Below are 16,735 nucleotides of genomic sequence, written 5' to 3'. Positions count from 1 at the left end.
CGACCGAAAAGTTCACGGACTGAATCAATTTTTCCCATTGTTCGGATAGCGTAAGAATGCTTGGACGTAGCAATGAACGCTGTTCACAGCACACGTGCCAAAGACGAACTGAATGAAATCACACAGGGCCAGAGAGCTTTTGCATTCAACAAGCACATAGCAAAGCAGAACAATGAAACCACGTGGTCGCACATGGGCTTTTTGCGTTCGTACCTTGAATTTCATACATACGTTGAAGCAAAATTTTACGTACAATCCTGTTCGTAAACCGAGTTATCCGTGAACGGGATCGCTCGTATGCCGTGGCGCTACCGTATTCAGAAATCTCATCCTTCACAATGGGCTCCAAAATCCTACCAATGACCGAGGTCAGACTAATCGGCCCATAATTTCCTATCTTTTGCCTTATTCCCTTTTTAAATGGGAGGGGGGGGGGGGGGGGGGGCGCGGCGGGGTTCTCTGTTCCCCACTACTACTTCTCCAGCAGCCCAATATCTATTTTTGTCCTTTGGATATCGAAAGAAACTCTTGCAATCTTCACATGGACTGTATGGCAGGTGCTGTCCAATTACAATTACCACATCAAATGTGAGACATGATGTTGAGTTTTCAAAGCAGACTGGTTGAGTACAGTTCATATTCGACCTATTGCAGATGGTAACATGCTACTTTTATCCACCACTATGTACTTGGCATCACATGTGCACTGAACTGCACATCTCACATTGCTCATTTCGTTCTTCTTTTATCATAATCTTATGCTCCCGAGTTAGCATGGATAGACCTTTGTTCCTGAACATTTGTTTCCTGAATGTACATATGCTGAATATTTTGAATTATTTATTTATCCCAACACATTTTAGTCAATTACCGAATCAACCTTGGCCGTCCCATCATATCTAGCTAATAGGCTTCACGTTTTAGATTCTTGCTTGGCACAGCAGCATGCCACTTTCAAACTTAACATGGGCATTCAACTATATTAATGATCACTTTTCCCCAACATTAAGATTTTTACTTAATCCTGCATAATTGAACAATACTCAATCTAAATACCCTTATCCCCATTCAGTTCCACAGAATATTCTTCCAGAAAACTATGAAAGCATTTTGCAAACTCAGCCTCCAGTGCACTGTTGCCAAGTTTGTCTATTCTACAGGAAGATTAAAATCCCCAACAATTAGTTCATTGCCTTTGTTACAAGCTCAAATGATGTCTTACTTAATAGACTATCCAAGTATTTTACTACAGTCAGATTCAATGGTATCCTCTTTATAGTATAATCCTCTTTATTTTGCCTGTCTTTACAAATGTTGCCTATCCTGGAATACTCATTCTCAGCATTGGTCACCTTGTAACCATATCCCTGCAACTATGATTAGAACTACTTAATTTTAAATGGTACTTTATTATTTTCACAGGTCTTATTCATTGGTGTACTATTACTGTTAAACCCCCGACCCTCTTTTCCGCTCACCTGACCACTCAAATTATTAGATACTGCCTTTACATTTCTAAATTTCCCATCAATTGAACCCCGGCAACCACCCTCATTTAGTGTCTAGGTAACTCTCCTCCTCCACAATGCCCTATGGTATAGCTGGGACATTTGAGCCAAAGTTGTTCAATCCAGAGACACTTAGTGCGGATATAATTACCCAGGAGCGCAATGCGCTCAGGAGTATTGCAGTTATACCTTACTTGCTGCCCCGCCATGTTTAACCTTATTTATTTAATTAAATTAGCATGTAACAAGTTAAACTAACAGGAAGAAGTCTCCTAGCTGACAAAGACAAATATTCACTAAAAGGTAAAAGAGAATAAAACAGCAGTACTTCTGTCTCCTTCTGCACTGAATTCCCATATGTACCAAATTCCTGCCTGAGCATGCAGTTGATGAGACACTGTTGACAAGGCTTTGTGCTTCCACACTCAAGTTAAACGAGCTCCTGGATTTATTTGTCACAAAGATTTCAGACAGCGACTCGCCAGCTTCAGCCATTTCAGTTCCTTTCGCTCATCATCTCTGGGCTCAGTGTCTATATTGCCTCCAGCCTCAATTCAAAATAATTATCCTCTCTCCAAACCTCTCCAAGATCTCACCCTTCCTTTTTTCGATAACCTCCTGCAATCCCCAGGAGTTTTTGCACTCTGGTTTCTTGTGTGCCTCCAGTTTTCATTAATACACATCAACAGCTGGGCCTTGAGTTTAGAAGCTAATCTTTAGAATTCCTAACCAAAACCTTTGTCTCCATCTTTACAACACTTCTTAAAACCTATCACTCTAATCAAGCTTTTGGCTATCTGTCCTCTCATTTCATGTTTTAGATGTCAAATTTTGTTTTGATAATGTCTTGGAATGCTCTATTACATTGAAAGTACAACCGGTTGTTGTACATGTCCAGAACATGTCCACAGAACATGCCCAGACTTCTCATACTTCCTCACTCTCATTTTTAACCCAGTCAATATTTGAACAGGCACAAACAATAGATTGATAAATAAACAATCAAGCTAGTTAACAGAGACTTTATCTATAAAGGAATCCATGCCTCAATTAATAAAAGGCTGTTTTTGAACATTGGTTCACCTCTTTTTCCATTAAGTCCATGACCTTTCTCAACCACCTCAGAAATTTCTCCATCCCAACTTTACTCTCAAAATCCGAACATCTCTCTCTTTGAAGTCTCCATCTGCTATAGTAACTCTGCATTTACTCAACTATCCCCCCTTGCTTCTGCCCTAATGTTACAAAGTCACACTGTTCCCTATGTCTGCTCTTTCCTCAATCTTTCCTCTCACTTGAATACACAAATTGATTGACATAACAAATCTGTTCATTCATCACCAAATTTGATTTGACGAAGTCAGCCAACTGGGCTACAACAGTCTACCACCTGAAGATCATCCAGTAAGTCAGACATTTTAACACCCCTTTTCTCCACGACAAACTGCATTGTCAAACACCATTCCCCAACCCACTCCATCCTCACTTTTAACAATATAATTGTATATTGAAGTTGAGATTAGAAATGAAACAGACACATTTAAACAACAGTCAATTATTAATTAAATTAATCAAACGTGAAGAGGATGCTTTAATTTTGATATCTGCACATTTTAAAATAATGCATGGAAGAAACAGTAAAGGGGTTAATACAGGTTTTTAACAACTCATTTAAAAATGGTGTAGTGCCAGAGGCACATAGATATCTGACATTCTATATTTATTTAAGAAGGGACACAGAACATGTCCAGGGAACGACAGATGGGTCAACTTAACATCAGTGGTAGGAAAAATTAGTGGAATCCAAACCAATTGAGATAAGAGAAAAACATCAAGGAATTAAAATTCAATAACAACCTCATTGAATGGCTTTGAAGAACCAATGCAGGAAACAGACAAAAGTAGTGCAGTAGATGTAATTTATTTACTTTTTTTAAGGAAATGTTTTTACGAAGTGCTGCATAATAGACCAATAGAAAAAGTCAATGAATGCAGATTCAAGAGACAATGGACACAGCAGATGGTTAGCTAGTTTCAAAATAGAAGTAATGGGTAATCCAAGTGACAGAAGGCAGAAAAGTGGCGCTGCACTAAGTTAAATACTGGGCCCTGTGCTGTTTAGACCTTTGAATCAAAAGTTCAATTTTGAAAGTTGTAGGGGAACACAAAGTTAGATAGGGAGGAAAGTTGTGGAGGAGTACGTGACAGTCAATGCTGAAGGAGACTGCAACAAATAACCAGATATTCACAAACCTTTGGATTGGGCATAAAAGTTTAGGAAATTAATTAACGATAAATATAAAGCAATATAATTTAAATGTGGGAGAGGAGCAGAGGGATCTAGGATTGCAAATATACAAATCACTAAAAGTAGCCGCCCAGGTTAAAAAGGCCATTTTAAAAAAGCAAACTAAGCAATAGGATTTATTCCAAGAGATGAAATTTTAAAAATGAAGTGGTTCTGCTAACCTTGTCTCAAATCTTCATGAGACATCACTTTGTGTACTGCATACAATCCTGCTCATCATACAACAAGTCAGTGGACAGGATAGATGCCCTCACTACATCTTCAGTGACTAACATGGCTTCTTGCCCTTGAATGTAATGAATTTAAATCCTCTCTCAGAGGTTTCAAATTCATTGCCACACCACATCTCAAAAACAAAAACATTCTCCAATCTACTTTTTCCTCACATATCCAGACAACTGAATCCTGAGCTTTGAGGATCTCTGCTCCCTTTATCTTACCATTAATTCAAGAACCTTTAGCCACTTCAATGACATAGCTGCTTTGTTTGTTTATGAAGAGAAAATTAGGGGATATTTAATTCAATCCAGTTATTGTTTTTTGAATTCAAGAATATTGTCTACATTCCTAAAACATGTCACAAATTTGCATAAAAACCTGCATGTACTAAGATAACATGCATGTCTAAAAGCTACAGATGGTCTTTCAGTCTCCAAAAGTGTTTTTGAAAGACACTGCCTGGAACTCCAATAGAAAAAATATGTGGACATTCTGAATCTGACTTTTAGTTTGCATCAGCCTCTAATAAGGCATTAATTGGCAATCGCACTCAAAGATCATAGGACACTGTTTGAAACATAAAAATGTTACAACTACATAGTACAAAATCCTTTTATGCATTCAAGATTCAAGTATACTGCAAGTTTCCGAATTCCAGCATTTCCAGGTTAACTACATCATAATTGAAACGCTTAGAAATTAATACACTTGAATAAAATAAACTTCTTTTACCCCCTCATTATAAAATCAAACTAAATTTGTACATTTTCACTAACATCTGGAGAAAACAAAGTATCAAAGTGGCCATTATTGATAAATAGCATGCACAAGTACTGGTTATTGGCAAATGTCAGAATGCATCAAGCAGATTGAAATGACTAGCTACTGCACTTACGTTCTCAGAATTGTTGATCATCAAATTGGTGAGGAATACATATTTTTAATCTTTATCTAATATAAAAAGATTTGCAATCATCAAATGTTTAAGCATCAGCCATAATTCTTTTCTCTACAGCATGTACTGGAAACATTCATTTAGCAAAGCATATAGGGTGAGTACATGAAGTAAAAGGGATTTCCCTAAACACAGTGTAGACAATCCCATTCTCTAGAATTCAAGGCTAATTAAAAGCCTTAATTGTTGCCATAGCAAAGTGTTGCCTACCAGATCAAGAAGAACATACCTATTGACTGCAATGTTAACTTTGCAAATAAACAAAGAATCATTTGTAAAGAAATTGATTTATAATAATTCAGGTTAGTTGAAGTCACTAAGCAATATTTAAAGAATTGGAAAGTAGTGCATGCTGTTATCAAAAACATTATACTATGCACTTAATAAAAGTAATTTTAATGTAATGCATAGGCTCATGACAATAAATGCAATAGTTTTCTGGATTAATGTGATAGAATTTAATTCCTAAGTGTATGTAACATAAACAGACATTAAAACATTTGGGGACATTTGGAAGCAACATTTGCTACAAAAGGAAGGAATATTATTTTGTTAACAAGAAAGCCAATCAAGGCAACTCTGTCATGTTTTATTGGCCTCTACATTTTGAGTATACTGTACTTAGAAAATGTACTTCTCCAATGCCACTTAAACTATTCCCTGTGGTCCAATTAAGTTCAGGCTAACTTACAATGGACAGTGCCTTTTTCCAAATAGGTTTTGTCTCAGATGCATACAATATTTGACATTGGCTGGCAGAGAAACAAAGTGGCATTTAGAAAAGAGCTTCAGAATGTAGGATTAAGGTGGCTGAAGGTTCTTGAATTAGTGGTAAATTAAAGGGAGCAGAGTAAATTATTTTTATGCTGAGAATATGCCTACATTTATGGACTACGTGGAGAACTGGAAGACATTGACCTATTCACACTTTCTGGATTAAAAGGGTTTTTTTTAAAAAAGGGTTTAAAAGGAACTTATGGTTTCTTGGAAATTAGGACAACAGTTTAACGTCTGTGATCCACATGTTGATTACAAAAGGTTAAATGACTTTGGAAAAACAACTAAGCAAAGCTTTTGGGAGATAAAAGATGGAGTTTATTGCCCTTATTTGCTGGAAATACTAACATTAGAAGAGACAATGTGAGTCCATGTGCTGATGGAGCCTACCAATCCTTTCTGGACTTGGCTTTTGTTTCCACAATCCAAGTGCATAAGAAAAAATTAAAAACCCTCCCAAGTAATTGAGCTGTACCACTTCCAATTCTTTCCCTCTCTTCGTTGAAAACTTTGTGATCCTGTTACAGATTCCACAGTATTGATTACTTTATAAGCCCTGAAAATTGAACTACAATCACAAAAAGATCTGGGATACAGCTTGATTTCCAAATAAACCAAAGCCTTGATTGGAAGATTCTTAATTGGCCTACACAGCCAGCAATTTGAATTCTCCACGAAATGGACTTGTGGTCTGTAAGAATTCATCAAGTTATATCCTTTACTCTTCAGAATGCTGGCCATAAAGGATGTTTTTTATTTTGCCCTTTTAAAATATCACTTCTGCAAAATCGGTGTCTTATTCTGTGTTGCATGAGTGCACCTGTTTTGACATGAGAATGGGAAATAGTTCTAATTTCAGATTAAAGCTACATTTTCTCTTTTTTTAAAAAAAGAACAAATTTTGTTCCATAACAAATGGATTATTTGGAGCTCATCAAAAAAGCCCAGTGAAAGTTTCATTCATTCTGTAGCAGTACAAATGCAATACAATTGCCATTTTGATGGGTAAATCAAAATACTTTTACTAAGGGTGCAACTTGTTGAGTAGTAACAGTGGCTCAGTGGTTAGCACTGCTGCTTGACAGCACGTGAGTCCTAGGTCAATTCCAGCCTCGGACAACTGTCTGTGTGGAGTTTGCACATTCTCCCTGTATCTGCGTGGGTTTCCTCTGGGTGCTCTGGTTTCCTCCCACAGTCCAAAGATGTGCAAGTCAGGTGAATTGGCCATGCTAAATTGCCCACAGTGTTAGGTGCATTAGTCAGAGGGGAAATGGGTCTGGGGATTACTCTTCGGAGGGTCAGTGTGGACTGGTTGGGCCGAAGGACCTGTTTCCACACTGTAGGGAATCTAATCTAATTACTAACACATTCCTGTCACAGGCATAACAATTAAATTCATGGAATGCCAGCATCACTGGTCATACCTGGATTTAGTGGTAAAGATTACTGGCAAATCAGATGATTAGGAAAATTTCAAAAAGCAACAAGAGACTACCAAAATGGGAGAAAGTAAACAATGAGCTAAACAATATATTAAAAAAGGATATTAAGAGCTTATTTAAATATATAAAATGGAGCAAAGAGGGCAAAGTGAACATAGGTCTGTTAGAAAACAAGGTTGGGAAATGATAATGAGCAACAAGGAAATGGCAGAGGATTTGATTTAATACCTAACATTTTCTATTGTGAAGACTAAAGCAAAGAACATTCAAAAGTACTGAATAATCAAGGGGCGAAAGGTGTGCTGGCAAGAAAATGAGGAAATAAGTACAATAGACAGTACTGAGAAAATGCATTAGGGAAAGTAATGGGGATAAAGAAGACCAATAAGTCCCCTGACCTGGATTGATTGCATCATAGGATTTTAAAGGAAGTAGCTACAGAGATAGTGGATGCACTGGTAGTAATTGTTCAAGAACACTCAAGTTCTGGAAAAGTCTCAAAGCACCAGGGACCCAGGTTAATTCCAGCCTTGGGCGACTGTCTGTGTGGCATTTGCACATTCTCCCAGTGTCTGTGTGGATTTCCTCTGGGTGCTCCGGTTTACTCCACAATCCAAAGATGTGCCAGTCAGGTGAATTGGCCATTGTAAATTGCCCACAGTGTCAGGTGCATTAGTTAGAGGGAAATGGGTCTGGGTGGGTTACTCTTCGGAGGGTTGGTGTGGACTTGTTGGACCGAAGGACCTGTTTCCACAATGTAGGGAATCTAATCTAACTTTAGATGCTGTCATGCTACACGCGTAATGTAACATTCTGTTTTCAGATGATACCATGGTGGGCAGTATATATGAGAAATGGAGTGGGGCGGGAGAAATGGATGAGGGATATAGATTAATCGTTGGGGAGCAGACATAACTTTGCTATAGCAAAAAACAAGATACCCTTGCAGATAGTTCTTTGAGTGCAACTGAATAGATAAGCCAATGGAAATGAGTGAGTCAATTCCATTCAGCTGGATAACAAAAGAAACTGGAGGGCAGTGCGCTCAAACAAGGCACAGGTTGCAGGAAAACCAAAAAAAGACAACTAAGGATAATGTACCTTGGGCACAGTCATAGAGAGTTTGTGACTTTTGTAAACGCTGTTTTGAAACAGTGGCAAGAGCAGAAACCTGGAGAGATTCCAACATGAACTTTGGAGAACCACAGCCACAGATTTGGGAGGTAACCAGGCACAAAATACTTTTCTCGTTTTGTCAGCCCATCTTGAGATTTGCTTGATAATCACTTTTTTTTGTTGAGGGCTAGGTTTTGGTTTACAAGACTCCTTTCTCATTCCACTAACTCATCTATTGATGATCCGGTATTATGATCCCAACTGATGTTCATACTGAACCAGTCACATTTCAAAGTGAAACCTGGCTTGATAGACTGTATGCTTTATTTTTCCAATTTGATTACCATGGTGGTCAGTCACTAAATATTTTCACAAAAAGCTGCCTATGTAATTTTAACAAAAGAACAATATTAAGAAAAATAATTAAATATTACTTCTTGAAAATCATTCTACAAATATCAGATATAAAGATTCGACCCTTTTACCCTTGGAAATCTGTAAGGTTGTTTACAACCTCAGTGAATGGTCACAACTGTTTGGAATTTAAAGTTTCTTCTTCAGTTGGCATGGCAGCACTTGGTTTCTTTCAGGCAAATGTCTGCATTCACTCAATGTGAGATTCTTCAGTTCACGGTTCTTCATGAGAGCCCTAAATAAGCTGCTAATACAGCTCACATGTAACTTAAAATTGATTTTTGAAATGCCTCTTCCATAATCTTCTACTTTTGGAGCTCTTATTGACATTAAACCACTTCAGTCTCTTTTTAAACCTAAACTATTTTCTAAGCCCATCAGTCTTTTTTCTGTCTGACTCCATATACCACAGGACCTCTCGTAGGTAAGCAACACCCAACTTTGTTTCTCTCTGCAAGGTTTGTAGCTCAGGTTGAGGTTTAGGGTATAGGTTTGCTTGCTGAGCTGTAGGTTTGATATCCAGACGTTTCATTACCTGGCTAGGTAACATCATCAGTGGCGACCTCCAAGTGAAGCGAAGCTGTTGTCTCCTGCTTTCTATTTATATCTTTCTCTTGGATGGGGTTCCTGGGATTGTGGTGATGTCATTTTCTGAGGGGTTGGTACCCAGAGGCATGGTATGTTGGGGAAACCGAGCAAAGGCTACGGCAGCGGATGAATGGGCACCGCACAACAATCAACAGACAGGAGTGTTCCCTCCCAGTTGGGGAACACTTCGATGGTCCAAGACATTCGACCTCAGACCTTCGGGTGACCATCCTCCAAGGCGGACTTTGGGACAGGCAGCAGCGAAAAGTGGCTGAGCAGAGGCTGATAGCTAAGTTCGGTACCCATAGGGAGGGCCTCAACTGGGACCTTGGGTTCATGTCACATTACAGGTGACCACCATTACTCTACACACACATACACACACACATACAAGGCACTCTGCACACACACACTTACAGTTTCTCACACTCACAACCACCAACCCAGACAGACAAAGACCCACATGCACACATATATTTTGTGGGGTGAATTTGTACTTGCAGGGTTACGTTGTACTTTGCTCAAAAACTGCATGAATTCATGTAAAACTCTGTTATCTCACTTTTTAAGATTAGAATCAAGCTAAACATCATGGCATAGACAGAGAACACAGGGGGCTAACGCCTTCAACATACTGTCTAGCTATCACCATTGTTAACAGCTAACCTGAGAATGCAACTTTTTAAAAAAAGGTTTTGTGATTTACACATGGAAGAAGTGAAACTATCATGGTATTCTAACAGATGAAAGGCTTAACAGACAATCAATTTTTCAATGTATAATTTCAGTTACATCACACTGTAAATTTCTGCTATAAATTGTGTGTGTAAAGATTGAGCCCTCCACTACCACCTGATGAAGGAGCGATGTTCCGAAAGCTAGCGTGCTTCCAATTAAACCCGTTGGACTATAACCTGGTGTTGTGTGATTTTAATATTGTAAGTCTTGTTTGCATTGGTTGGTCATGTTTGTGATTAGACTTTCTCAGGCAGTCTTAGGATGGCATGGATAAATTCACTTATCACTCCTATGTAGTTTGAGTGCTAGAGAAAGAAACATAACTTGGGGAGGGGTCAATGCAATTTTTTTAAGGAGTGGTAAAACTGGATTTTAATCAGAAAAAAGGACCAACCAAATCCACAGCATCCACGATCTGGAAGGAAAGACTCAACATGTAGCATGTTATGCAGCATGTTTAACATCATAAAATCCTCCTCCAGATACTTCACAGCAAGCTACAAAGAAAGATATTATAGAAGACCAAGGTGAAAAAGGTATGTTTAAGATGATCGATTAAAATGACAGGCAGAAAGGTTGCTGAAGGGAATTCTAGAGATTATAATGCACAGCCAGCGATGGTGGAAACAAAGGTCAAGTTCAAACTTAACTCTATTACACATCATGACAGACATAAATGAAACAAAATATTCAAACTAATTTAGTTTTCATAACCTTATTGTCTAATGTATATTATATAATAATCAAAATATAATTCTTACCCACCTCATTTCCACCAACTGCTTTTGTTAGGATTACAGCAGATGATACTGGAGGAGGCATACAGCCAACAGTCTGCAAACTAAAAAAAAGCCCAAAACAATTTTAGAACAGCGCTTTTTTTCCCTCCCAGATTGTGTTGAACAATAAAAACATTTACCTTTGCTTTACTAATCATGCTAGTTACGCCAACCTGGCTCCTTAAAGCTCCAGCAACATTTACACAAATTCTATAAATATCTAATTGCAATATCCTTCAGAGAATTTGAGAGTATTTTGGATATTTAATGGCCTTATACCTCAAATTCCAACTCAATGTTTTAAAGTGATATGGAATAAAACTTCTTCCTCAAATTACAGGTCTATTATTTATTGAATATTCAATGATGAATCTTTGAGATGGAATTTGAATTCGATCCCTGATCTAGTTTTAGAAGAACAGCATAAGAAAAGAAATGTCAAGCAAATCCTAAAATCATATCAAAAGCCTTTAGCTGCAAGGTAGCCAGCAGGATATGGTGAATGGTGCTCTATGTCTAGCTAGTGTATTATTATGCTTTGCATAGCTCCAGACTTTAATGCACGTAACTGTTTGCTCATAAAACATTCTAAAAGTAAACAAAACACTTCTTTCCAAAACTGTACAAGAGCAGAGCTCAAAATATTAACTTATAAACATACAAAAGTCACTCGTCACAATGTTTTGCTATCTGAGGCTTCCAGTGGAAATAGACATTTGACTGGACTTTAGAAAGAAAGGCAAATGGCATCTTGGGTTTTCTGTAACAGGTAAGAGTTTATTTTACAACGTTTCAATACGTAAGCAAACATAAATCGAGAAAAATATAGAAAATGCTAGAAACAAATCAGGTCAGGCGACATCTGTGGAGGGAGAAACAGCATGATCCCTCCAGAACAAAGACTTTTCATCATCATCCACTTCTTTCAGCTCCTCTCTTTTTATCTGAGGTTGCCACAATAACAGTTGATTACCCTGCTATATCTCCTCCTGTCTGTGAAACATTTTTCATTCAATCACATTTTGTTAGAGTTTCCAACCATATTTTTCCATCTAATCTTCGGCTTTGGATTTCTTTTTCCTGGAAGTCCCACCTCCAACACCTGCGCCACCTCATGCTCACTCCTCCCAGCACCCTTTCAATCCACAACATGCAACCATACCAGTTCCATTTCTTCTCAGCTACTTTCTCTAATGCTTGCACAATCTTCATTGGCCTTCCTGATGTACTATGTCCTGATTAGGTCCTTTCTAATCACTCCACATATCCATCACAATATCTGCATCTCAGAAGTATCCAGTTGTGATTACTCTCTTCATGATATCTCTTGTGTGGCACTTTTTGTACATCTCATGTAACAGTCATGCATATGGTCTCAGGGATTGCACAAATTCCAGCACATCTTCAGACTTCCTTTCTAGTAATCAGGTTACAAGGCTTTGCCAGATCAAGGAATACAATCTGAAATGTTGTATTAGCCATTCTAATATTTTTCCATCACCTGCCTCACAAAACACTGGTATCAATGGTGCTTCTTCCAGGAATGAATCCATAAGGTTATTAACCTTCCATTGGAAAAGCATTACAATCTCTATCGAGACCAGTAACTTGTAAAAAGGAAATTTGAACTTCCGTTAATAGCTGACATAATGACATGACGGAAATTTACTTTTCCAAGACTTTTACTGCAATAAAAGACTAAATGCCAACTTTGCAGGCAACGTAGATATGAAATCACAAATAGAACATCATTTTTAAGCTCAACCAAAAACATACTTCACCAAGTACACTTTACACTGTCCTTTTTCTAGCTCAAACCAGGCAAATATTTCATTTAAAGTCATAAAATTGGTCTTGCAATCCAAATGCAAGCTCCTCTTCAGTGAACCACAAAGATGTCCAGCCTCTAGCTGCAGTCTGATCCCAAGTCTTTGGTAAACTGTGTCTGAGACTTTTCATACATACCTTAGAAACCCTTAGATCTCAAAACCCACTTCCATAATGACGTGAATCACACAAGCCTTGATTCCAGGTAGAAAAAGAGATTAGCTGCCCTCGAGATCTGTCATCGTGCAAATGCTTTGAAACTTGAGCCTAACCATTTACAACATGAAAATTTCAACATCCTCCTTGGACTCAGACGAGCAGCCAAATACAGCAAATAGTCTAATCAGATAGTGGCCATTGTCTCAAAGTGAACAGAACACCTTATATCTTATTTCATCAAAACAATCCGGGTCTTCCTTTAATCTTCTACAGGCACCTCAGTCAAACAGACTTCAGGCAGGTCATATGACCACCTTCACTTTACCGTGAATCAAACATTAAATCTTATAAATTTCTTAACTGTAACAGCTATGAAAAGATGGAAATGTAATAGTTTTAAGCAATTGAAAGGGCAGTGGGTAGCAAAAGGGTAAAATGGAACTTCAATGATAGGATGTATGAAAAAATGCAAGTAGTGCAGGACAAATGGAGTGGTAATGGTCCAAGAAAGAAAAGTTACATCTAGAGGAAGTGTATATGGCAAACTGATGAAGAGTTCCTTCAGGGAAAAATAATATAGAAGGCATGGTTAGAATATTTGCAGACATCACCAAAATTGTTTACAGGCACCACCAAAATTGGTGGCATTGTATAAAATGAAGGTCTTCTAAGATTTCAAATGATTAGATGGGTTAATGGGCTGAAAAATGGCAGATAGAGTTCAATCTGGATAAATGTGAGGTATTGCATTTTAGTACAAATGTAGGGCTTATACAATCAAGTTAAAAATCACGCACGCCAGGTTATAGTCAGACAGATGTATTTGGAAGCACTAGCTTTCAGAGCACTGCCCCATCATCAGACAGCTGTGCAGCAGGATCATAAGACAGAACTTATAGCAAAAGATTACAATTTCATGCAACTGAAAACAATATATTGAACAAACCTTGATTGCTGTTAAGTCTTTCATCTTTTAGAATGAGTTGCAGGCTTCAGCTCATTAATATGCAAATCCCAGAACTTCTTTTAAGTCACATTATCAAGATAACTTAAGGGCTTTGTATATAAAAAAAGGTGACACTTCAGTTCGGACAATGCGTTAAAGGTGTGAAGTTAGAGTCTGACTGTATCCCAATCTTGAGTCAGACTGGTTCTACTTCACAAATTTAATGCACTGCCTGAGCTGAGATGTCACCTTAAGGTATCTCGAGAATGTGACTTAAAAGTAGTTCTGGGACTTACATATAAATGAACCAAAATCTGCAACCCATTCTAAAAGATGAATGACTTAACAGCAATCTAGGTTTGTTCAATATAATGTTTCAGCTGCATGACACTGTAATCTTTTGCATTAAATTCTGTGTCTTATGATTCTGCTCCACAGCTACCTGATGAAGGTGCAATGCTCCAAAAGCTAATGCTTCCAAATAAACCTATTGGACTATAACCTGTTGTGTGACTTTTAAATTTGTCTACCCCAGTCCAACACCGACACCCTCATATCGTTATGCAACTAATGATGAGGCCTTGGGTAGGGTTGTAGAACAGTGGGACGAAGGGATGCAGGTTCATAAGTCTTGTGAACTTTGTGATTCATATAGATATGGTGGTTATAAACAGCTGTGGCACACTTGCCTTCATTGCTCAGTCCTTTTGAGTATAGGAGTTGGGAAGTCATGTTGAGATTGTACAGGACATTGAGGAGGCCTCTTCTGGAATACTCTCTGCAGTTCTAGTCAACCAGTTATAGGAATGATATTATTAAGCTGGAGAGGGTTCAGAAGAGGTTTATCAGGATGTTGTCAGGTATGGAAGATTTGAGTTATAAAGAAAGGCTGGAGCATAGGTGGTTGAAAGGGGATCTTATGGAAGTTTAGTTAATGGTAGAGTTATTGGTAGTTGTCTTTTCCCTAGGATGGAAATTTCAAGCATGGGGGCATGATTTTAAGGTGAGCTGAGAGAGATTTTAAAAAGACATTTGGGGCAAATCAGTTTTACACAGAGGGTGGTTCACATGTGGATGCGGGTACAATTGCAATGTTTAAAAGGCATTTGGATAATTACACGAATAAGAAAGGTTTGGAGGGATATGGGCCAGGAGCAGGTAGATGGGACTAGTTTGGCTTGGTATTATTTTCGGCATGGACTGGTTGGACCGAGGGGTCTAATTCTGTGCTGTATGATTTTGTGACTCTAAAAGAAAAGAACAAGAGTAAAACTACTACCTTATCTGGCATTTTACTTTCCCCATCTTGCTTATGCACTCATCTCCCTATCATCAGCCTCTTGAAATGTTCCAATGAAGATCATCACAAGGAAGAGCATCTTCCTCATCAATAAAATACTATACAGGCTTCCAATTTCAGTGAGTTCAACAATTTCAGATTGCAGCTTCTGCTACAATTTTGTTTCCTTCTTGTTTGCAGACCTTTCTCTTAATTTTTGCTTTCAGGAGGCAGTTGTTCATCATTCTGCCATTCACACCTCCTCCTGACACATCTTTAATTTACTTAACCCGTTAAGAATTCCTTCTGCCTTGTACTAGCAACTGTTTCATCACTTAATCTTTCTTGATTCCCACCCTATTACAGACCTTCAGTTTTGTTCTTTTTTCCACCCCCCTCCCCTTTCACTTGTTTAGAACCAATTACATCTTCAACATTTTCCAATTTGATGAAAAATTATGGACCTGAAGATGTTTCTCCATCAACAGATGCCTTCTCACCTGTATTTTCTCACCAACATTTTCAGTTTTTACTTCAGATTTAAAACAAACCTTTTTTGCCTTTGCATCACAAAGTAAGAAACGGCAGCTTTCAAATGTTTCTTCCAAATCTCAAGTTGAATTTATTTTAATATTTGATGCTTTAGTATGATACAAGGAGGACGACAATAAAAAGAATCCAGTGAAAGCTTGTACCGAAAATAACATATCTTTTCTAAAGTGCATTCAATCTGCATTTTTAATACTTTGATGATGATTGAGCAGCAAGTGAGGGGAGGACCCTGATACATACATATGATGGGCTGAATGGTCTGTTTCTGTGCTATGGGTTTTATGTTTACTTTCCAAAATTAATACTTTTCTTTTTAATCAATCAAGGCAACAGAAAAACAGGGGGATGATTGTATTGGGATACCACTAGCTGGTAGCCAATAATATTTGAACATCTACGCGAAATAATCAGAGCTGAGAAGCACCTCAATTAAGAGTGAAACCTGCCTGAGGTGCCATCCTCCTGAACTTATAAAAATGGGTGTTGCTGTAAAACAACTTTTATGTTCATGGTGCAAGCACATAATACTGGCTTGAGTACTAACAATTGTGCTACTATTCTCTAGCCATAAACTAAGAATTACCACATCTCTGTGATGTTGGACTCTGCCACGAAGCAGGACATCATCAATGATGAGGCCAAAAGCAATAGATTCGCTGTTTCCAGTGTGAAGCATGACAACCCTGGTCTGCTACTGGATGCAAATGAAATTTTATCGAATATTTAAGTATAAATGGCACCAATTGGAGTCAAGCTTTTCTGAGGGCAAAATTCTTCTAGCAGCTTCTCTAGGCTGTGTCACACTGGCATACAGATCAGATACAATTGCTAAGCCACAAGGTAGAATGTTTAAATATGAATAATTTGGAACATCACAGCAAAGATTTGGGACAAGAAGAGCACAGTTAATTTTGTTCAATTAGCATCTTTCCTTCCTAGAACCAAGAACAATGTTCATTTGTCCACATTATCCAATCATTTTTATGCATCTGATTAATTTAAATCGGCAGCTCTGTTCCAGACGGGAAGCAAGTCTTACTTTCCTAAAGTAAACAGCAAATGTTTAAGTTAAAATCAAATAATATTAAAGAAAAATATTCAGAAAGAAAGTAACTTGCTTACACAAAC

At 38.0% G+C, this 16,735-nt stretch overlaps 1 protein-coding gene across 4 annotated transcripts in view; it reads right to left on the bottom strand.

Annotated features, from left to right (window-relative positions):
* Nucleotides 1-16,735, bottom strand: part of slc10a7 (solute carrier family 10 member 7) — a 272,017-nt gene that overhangs the window by 237,649 nt on the left and 17,633 nt on the right. For all 4 annotated transcript variants that reach the window (XM_072569113.1, XM_072569293.1, XM_072569375.1 and 1 more), the window contains one exon: nt 10,831-10,906. In XM_072569113.1, the coding sequence (XP_072425214.1) occupies nt 10,831-10,906 (76 nt within the window). The remainder of the gene's footprint in view (nt 1-10,830; nt 10,907-16,735) is intronic.

The sequence above is a fragment of the Chiloscyllium punctatum genome, chromosome 1 (assembly GCF_047496795.1).
Source record: "Chiloscyllium punctatum isolate Juve2018m chromosome 1, sChiPun1.3, whole genome shotgun sequence".
Lineage (NCBI taxonomy): Eukaryota > Metazoa > Chordata > Chondrichthyes > Orectolobiformes > Hemiscylliidae > Chiloscyllium > Chiloscyllium punctatum.
Note: the sequence above shows the minus strand (reverse complement) of the source record. Positions and strands in the feature narration are given on the sequence as shown.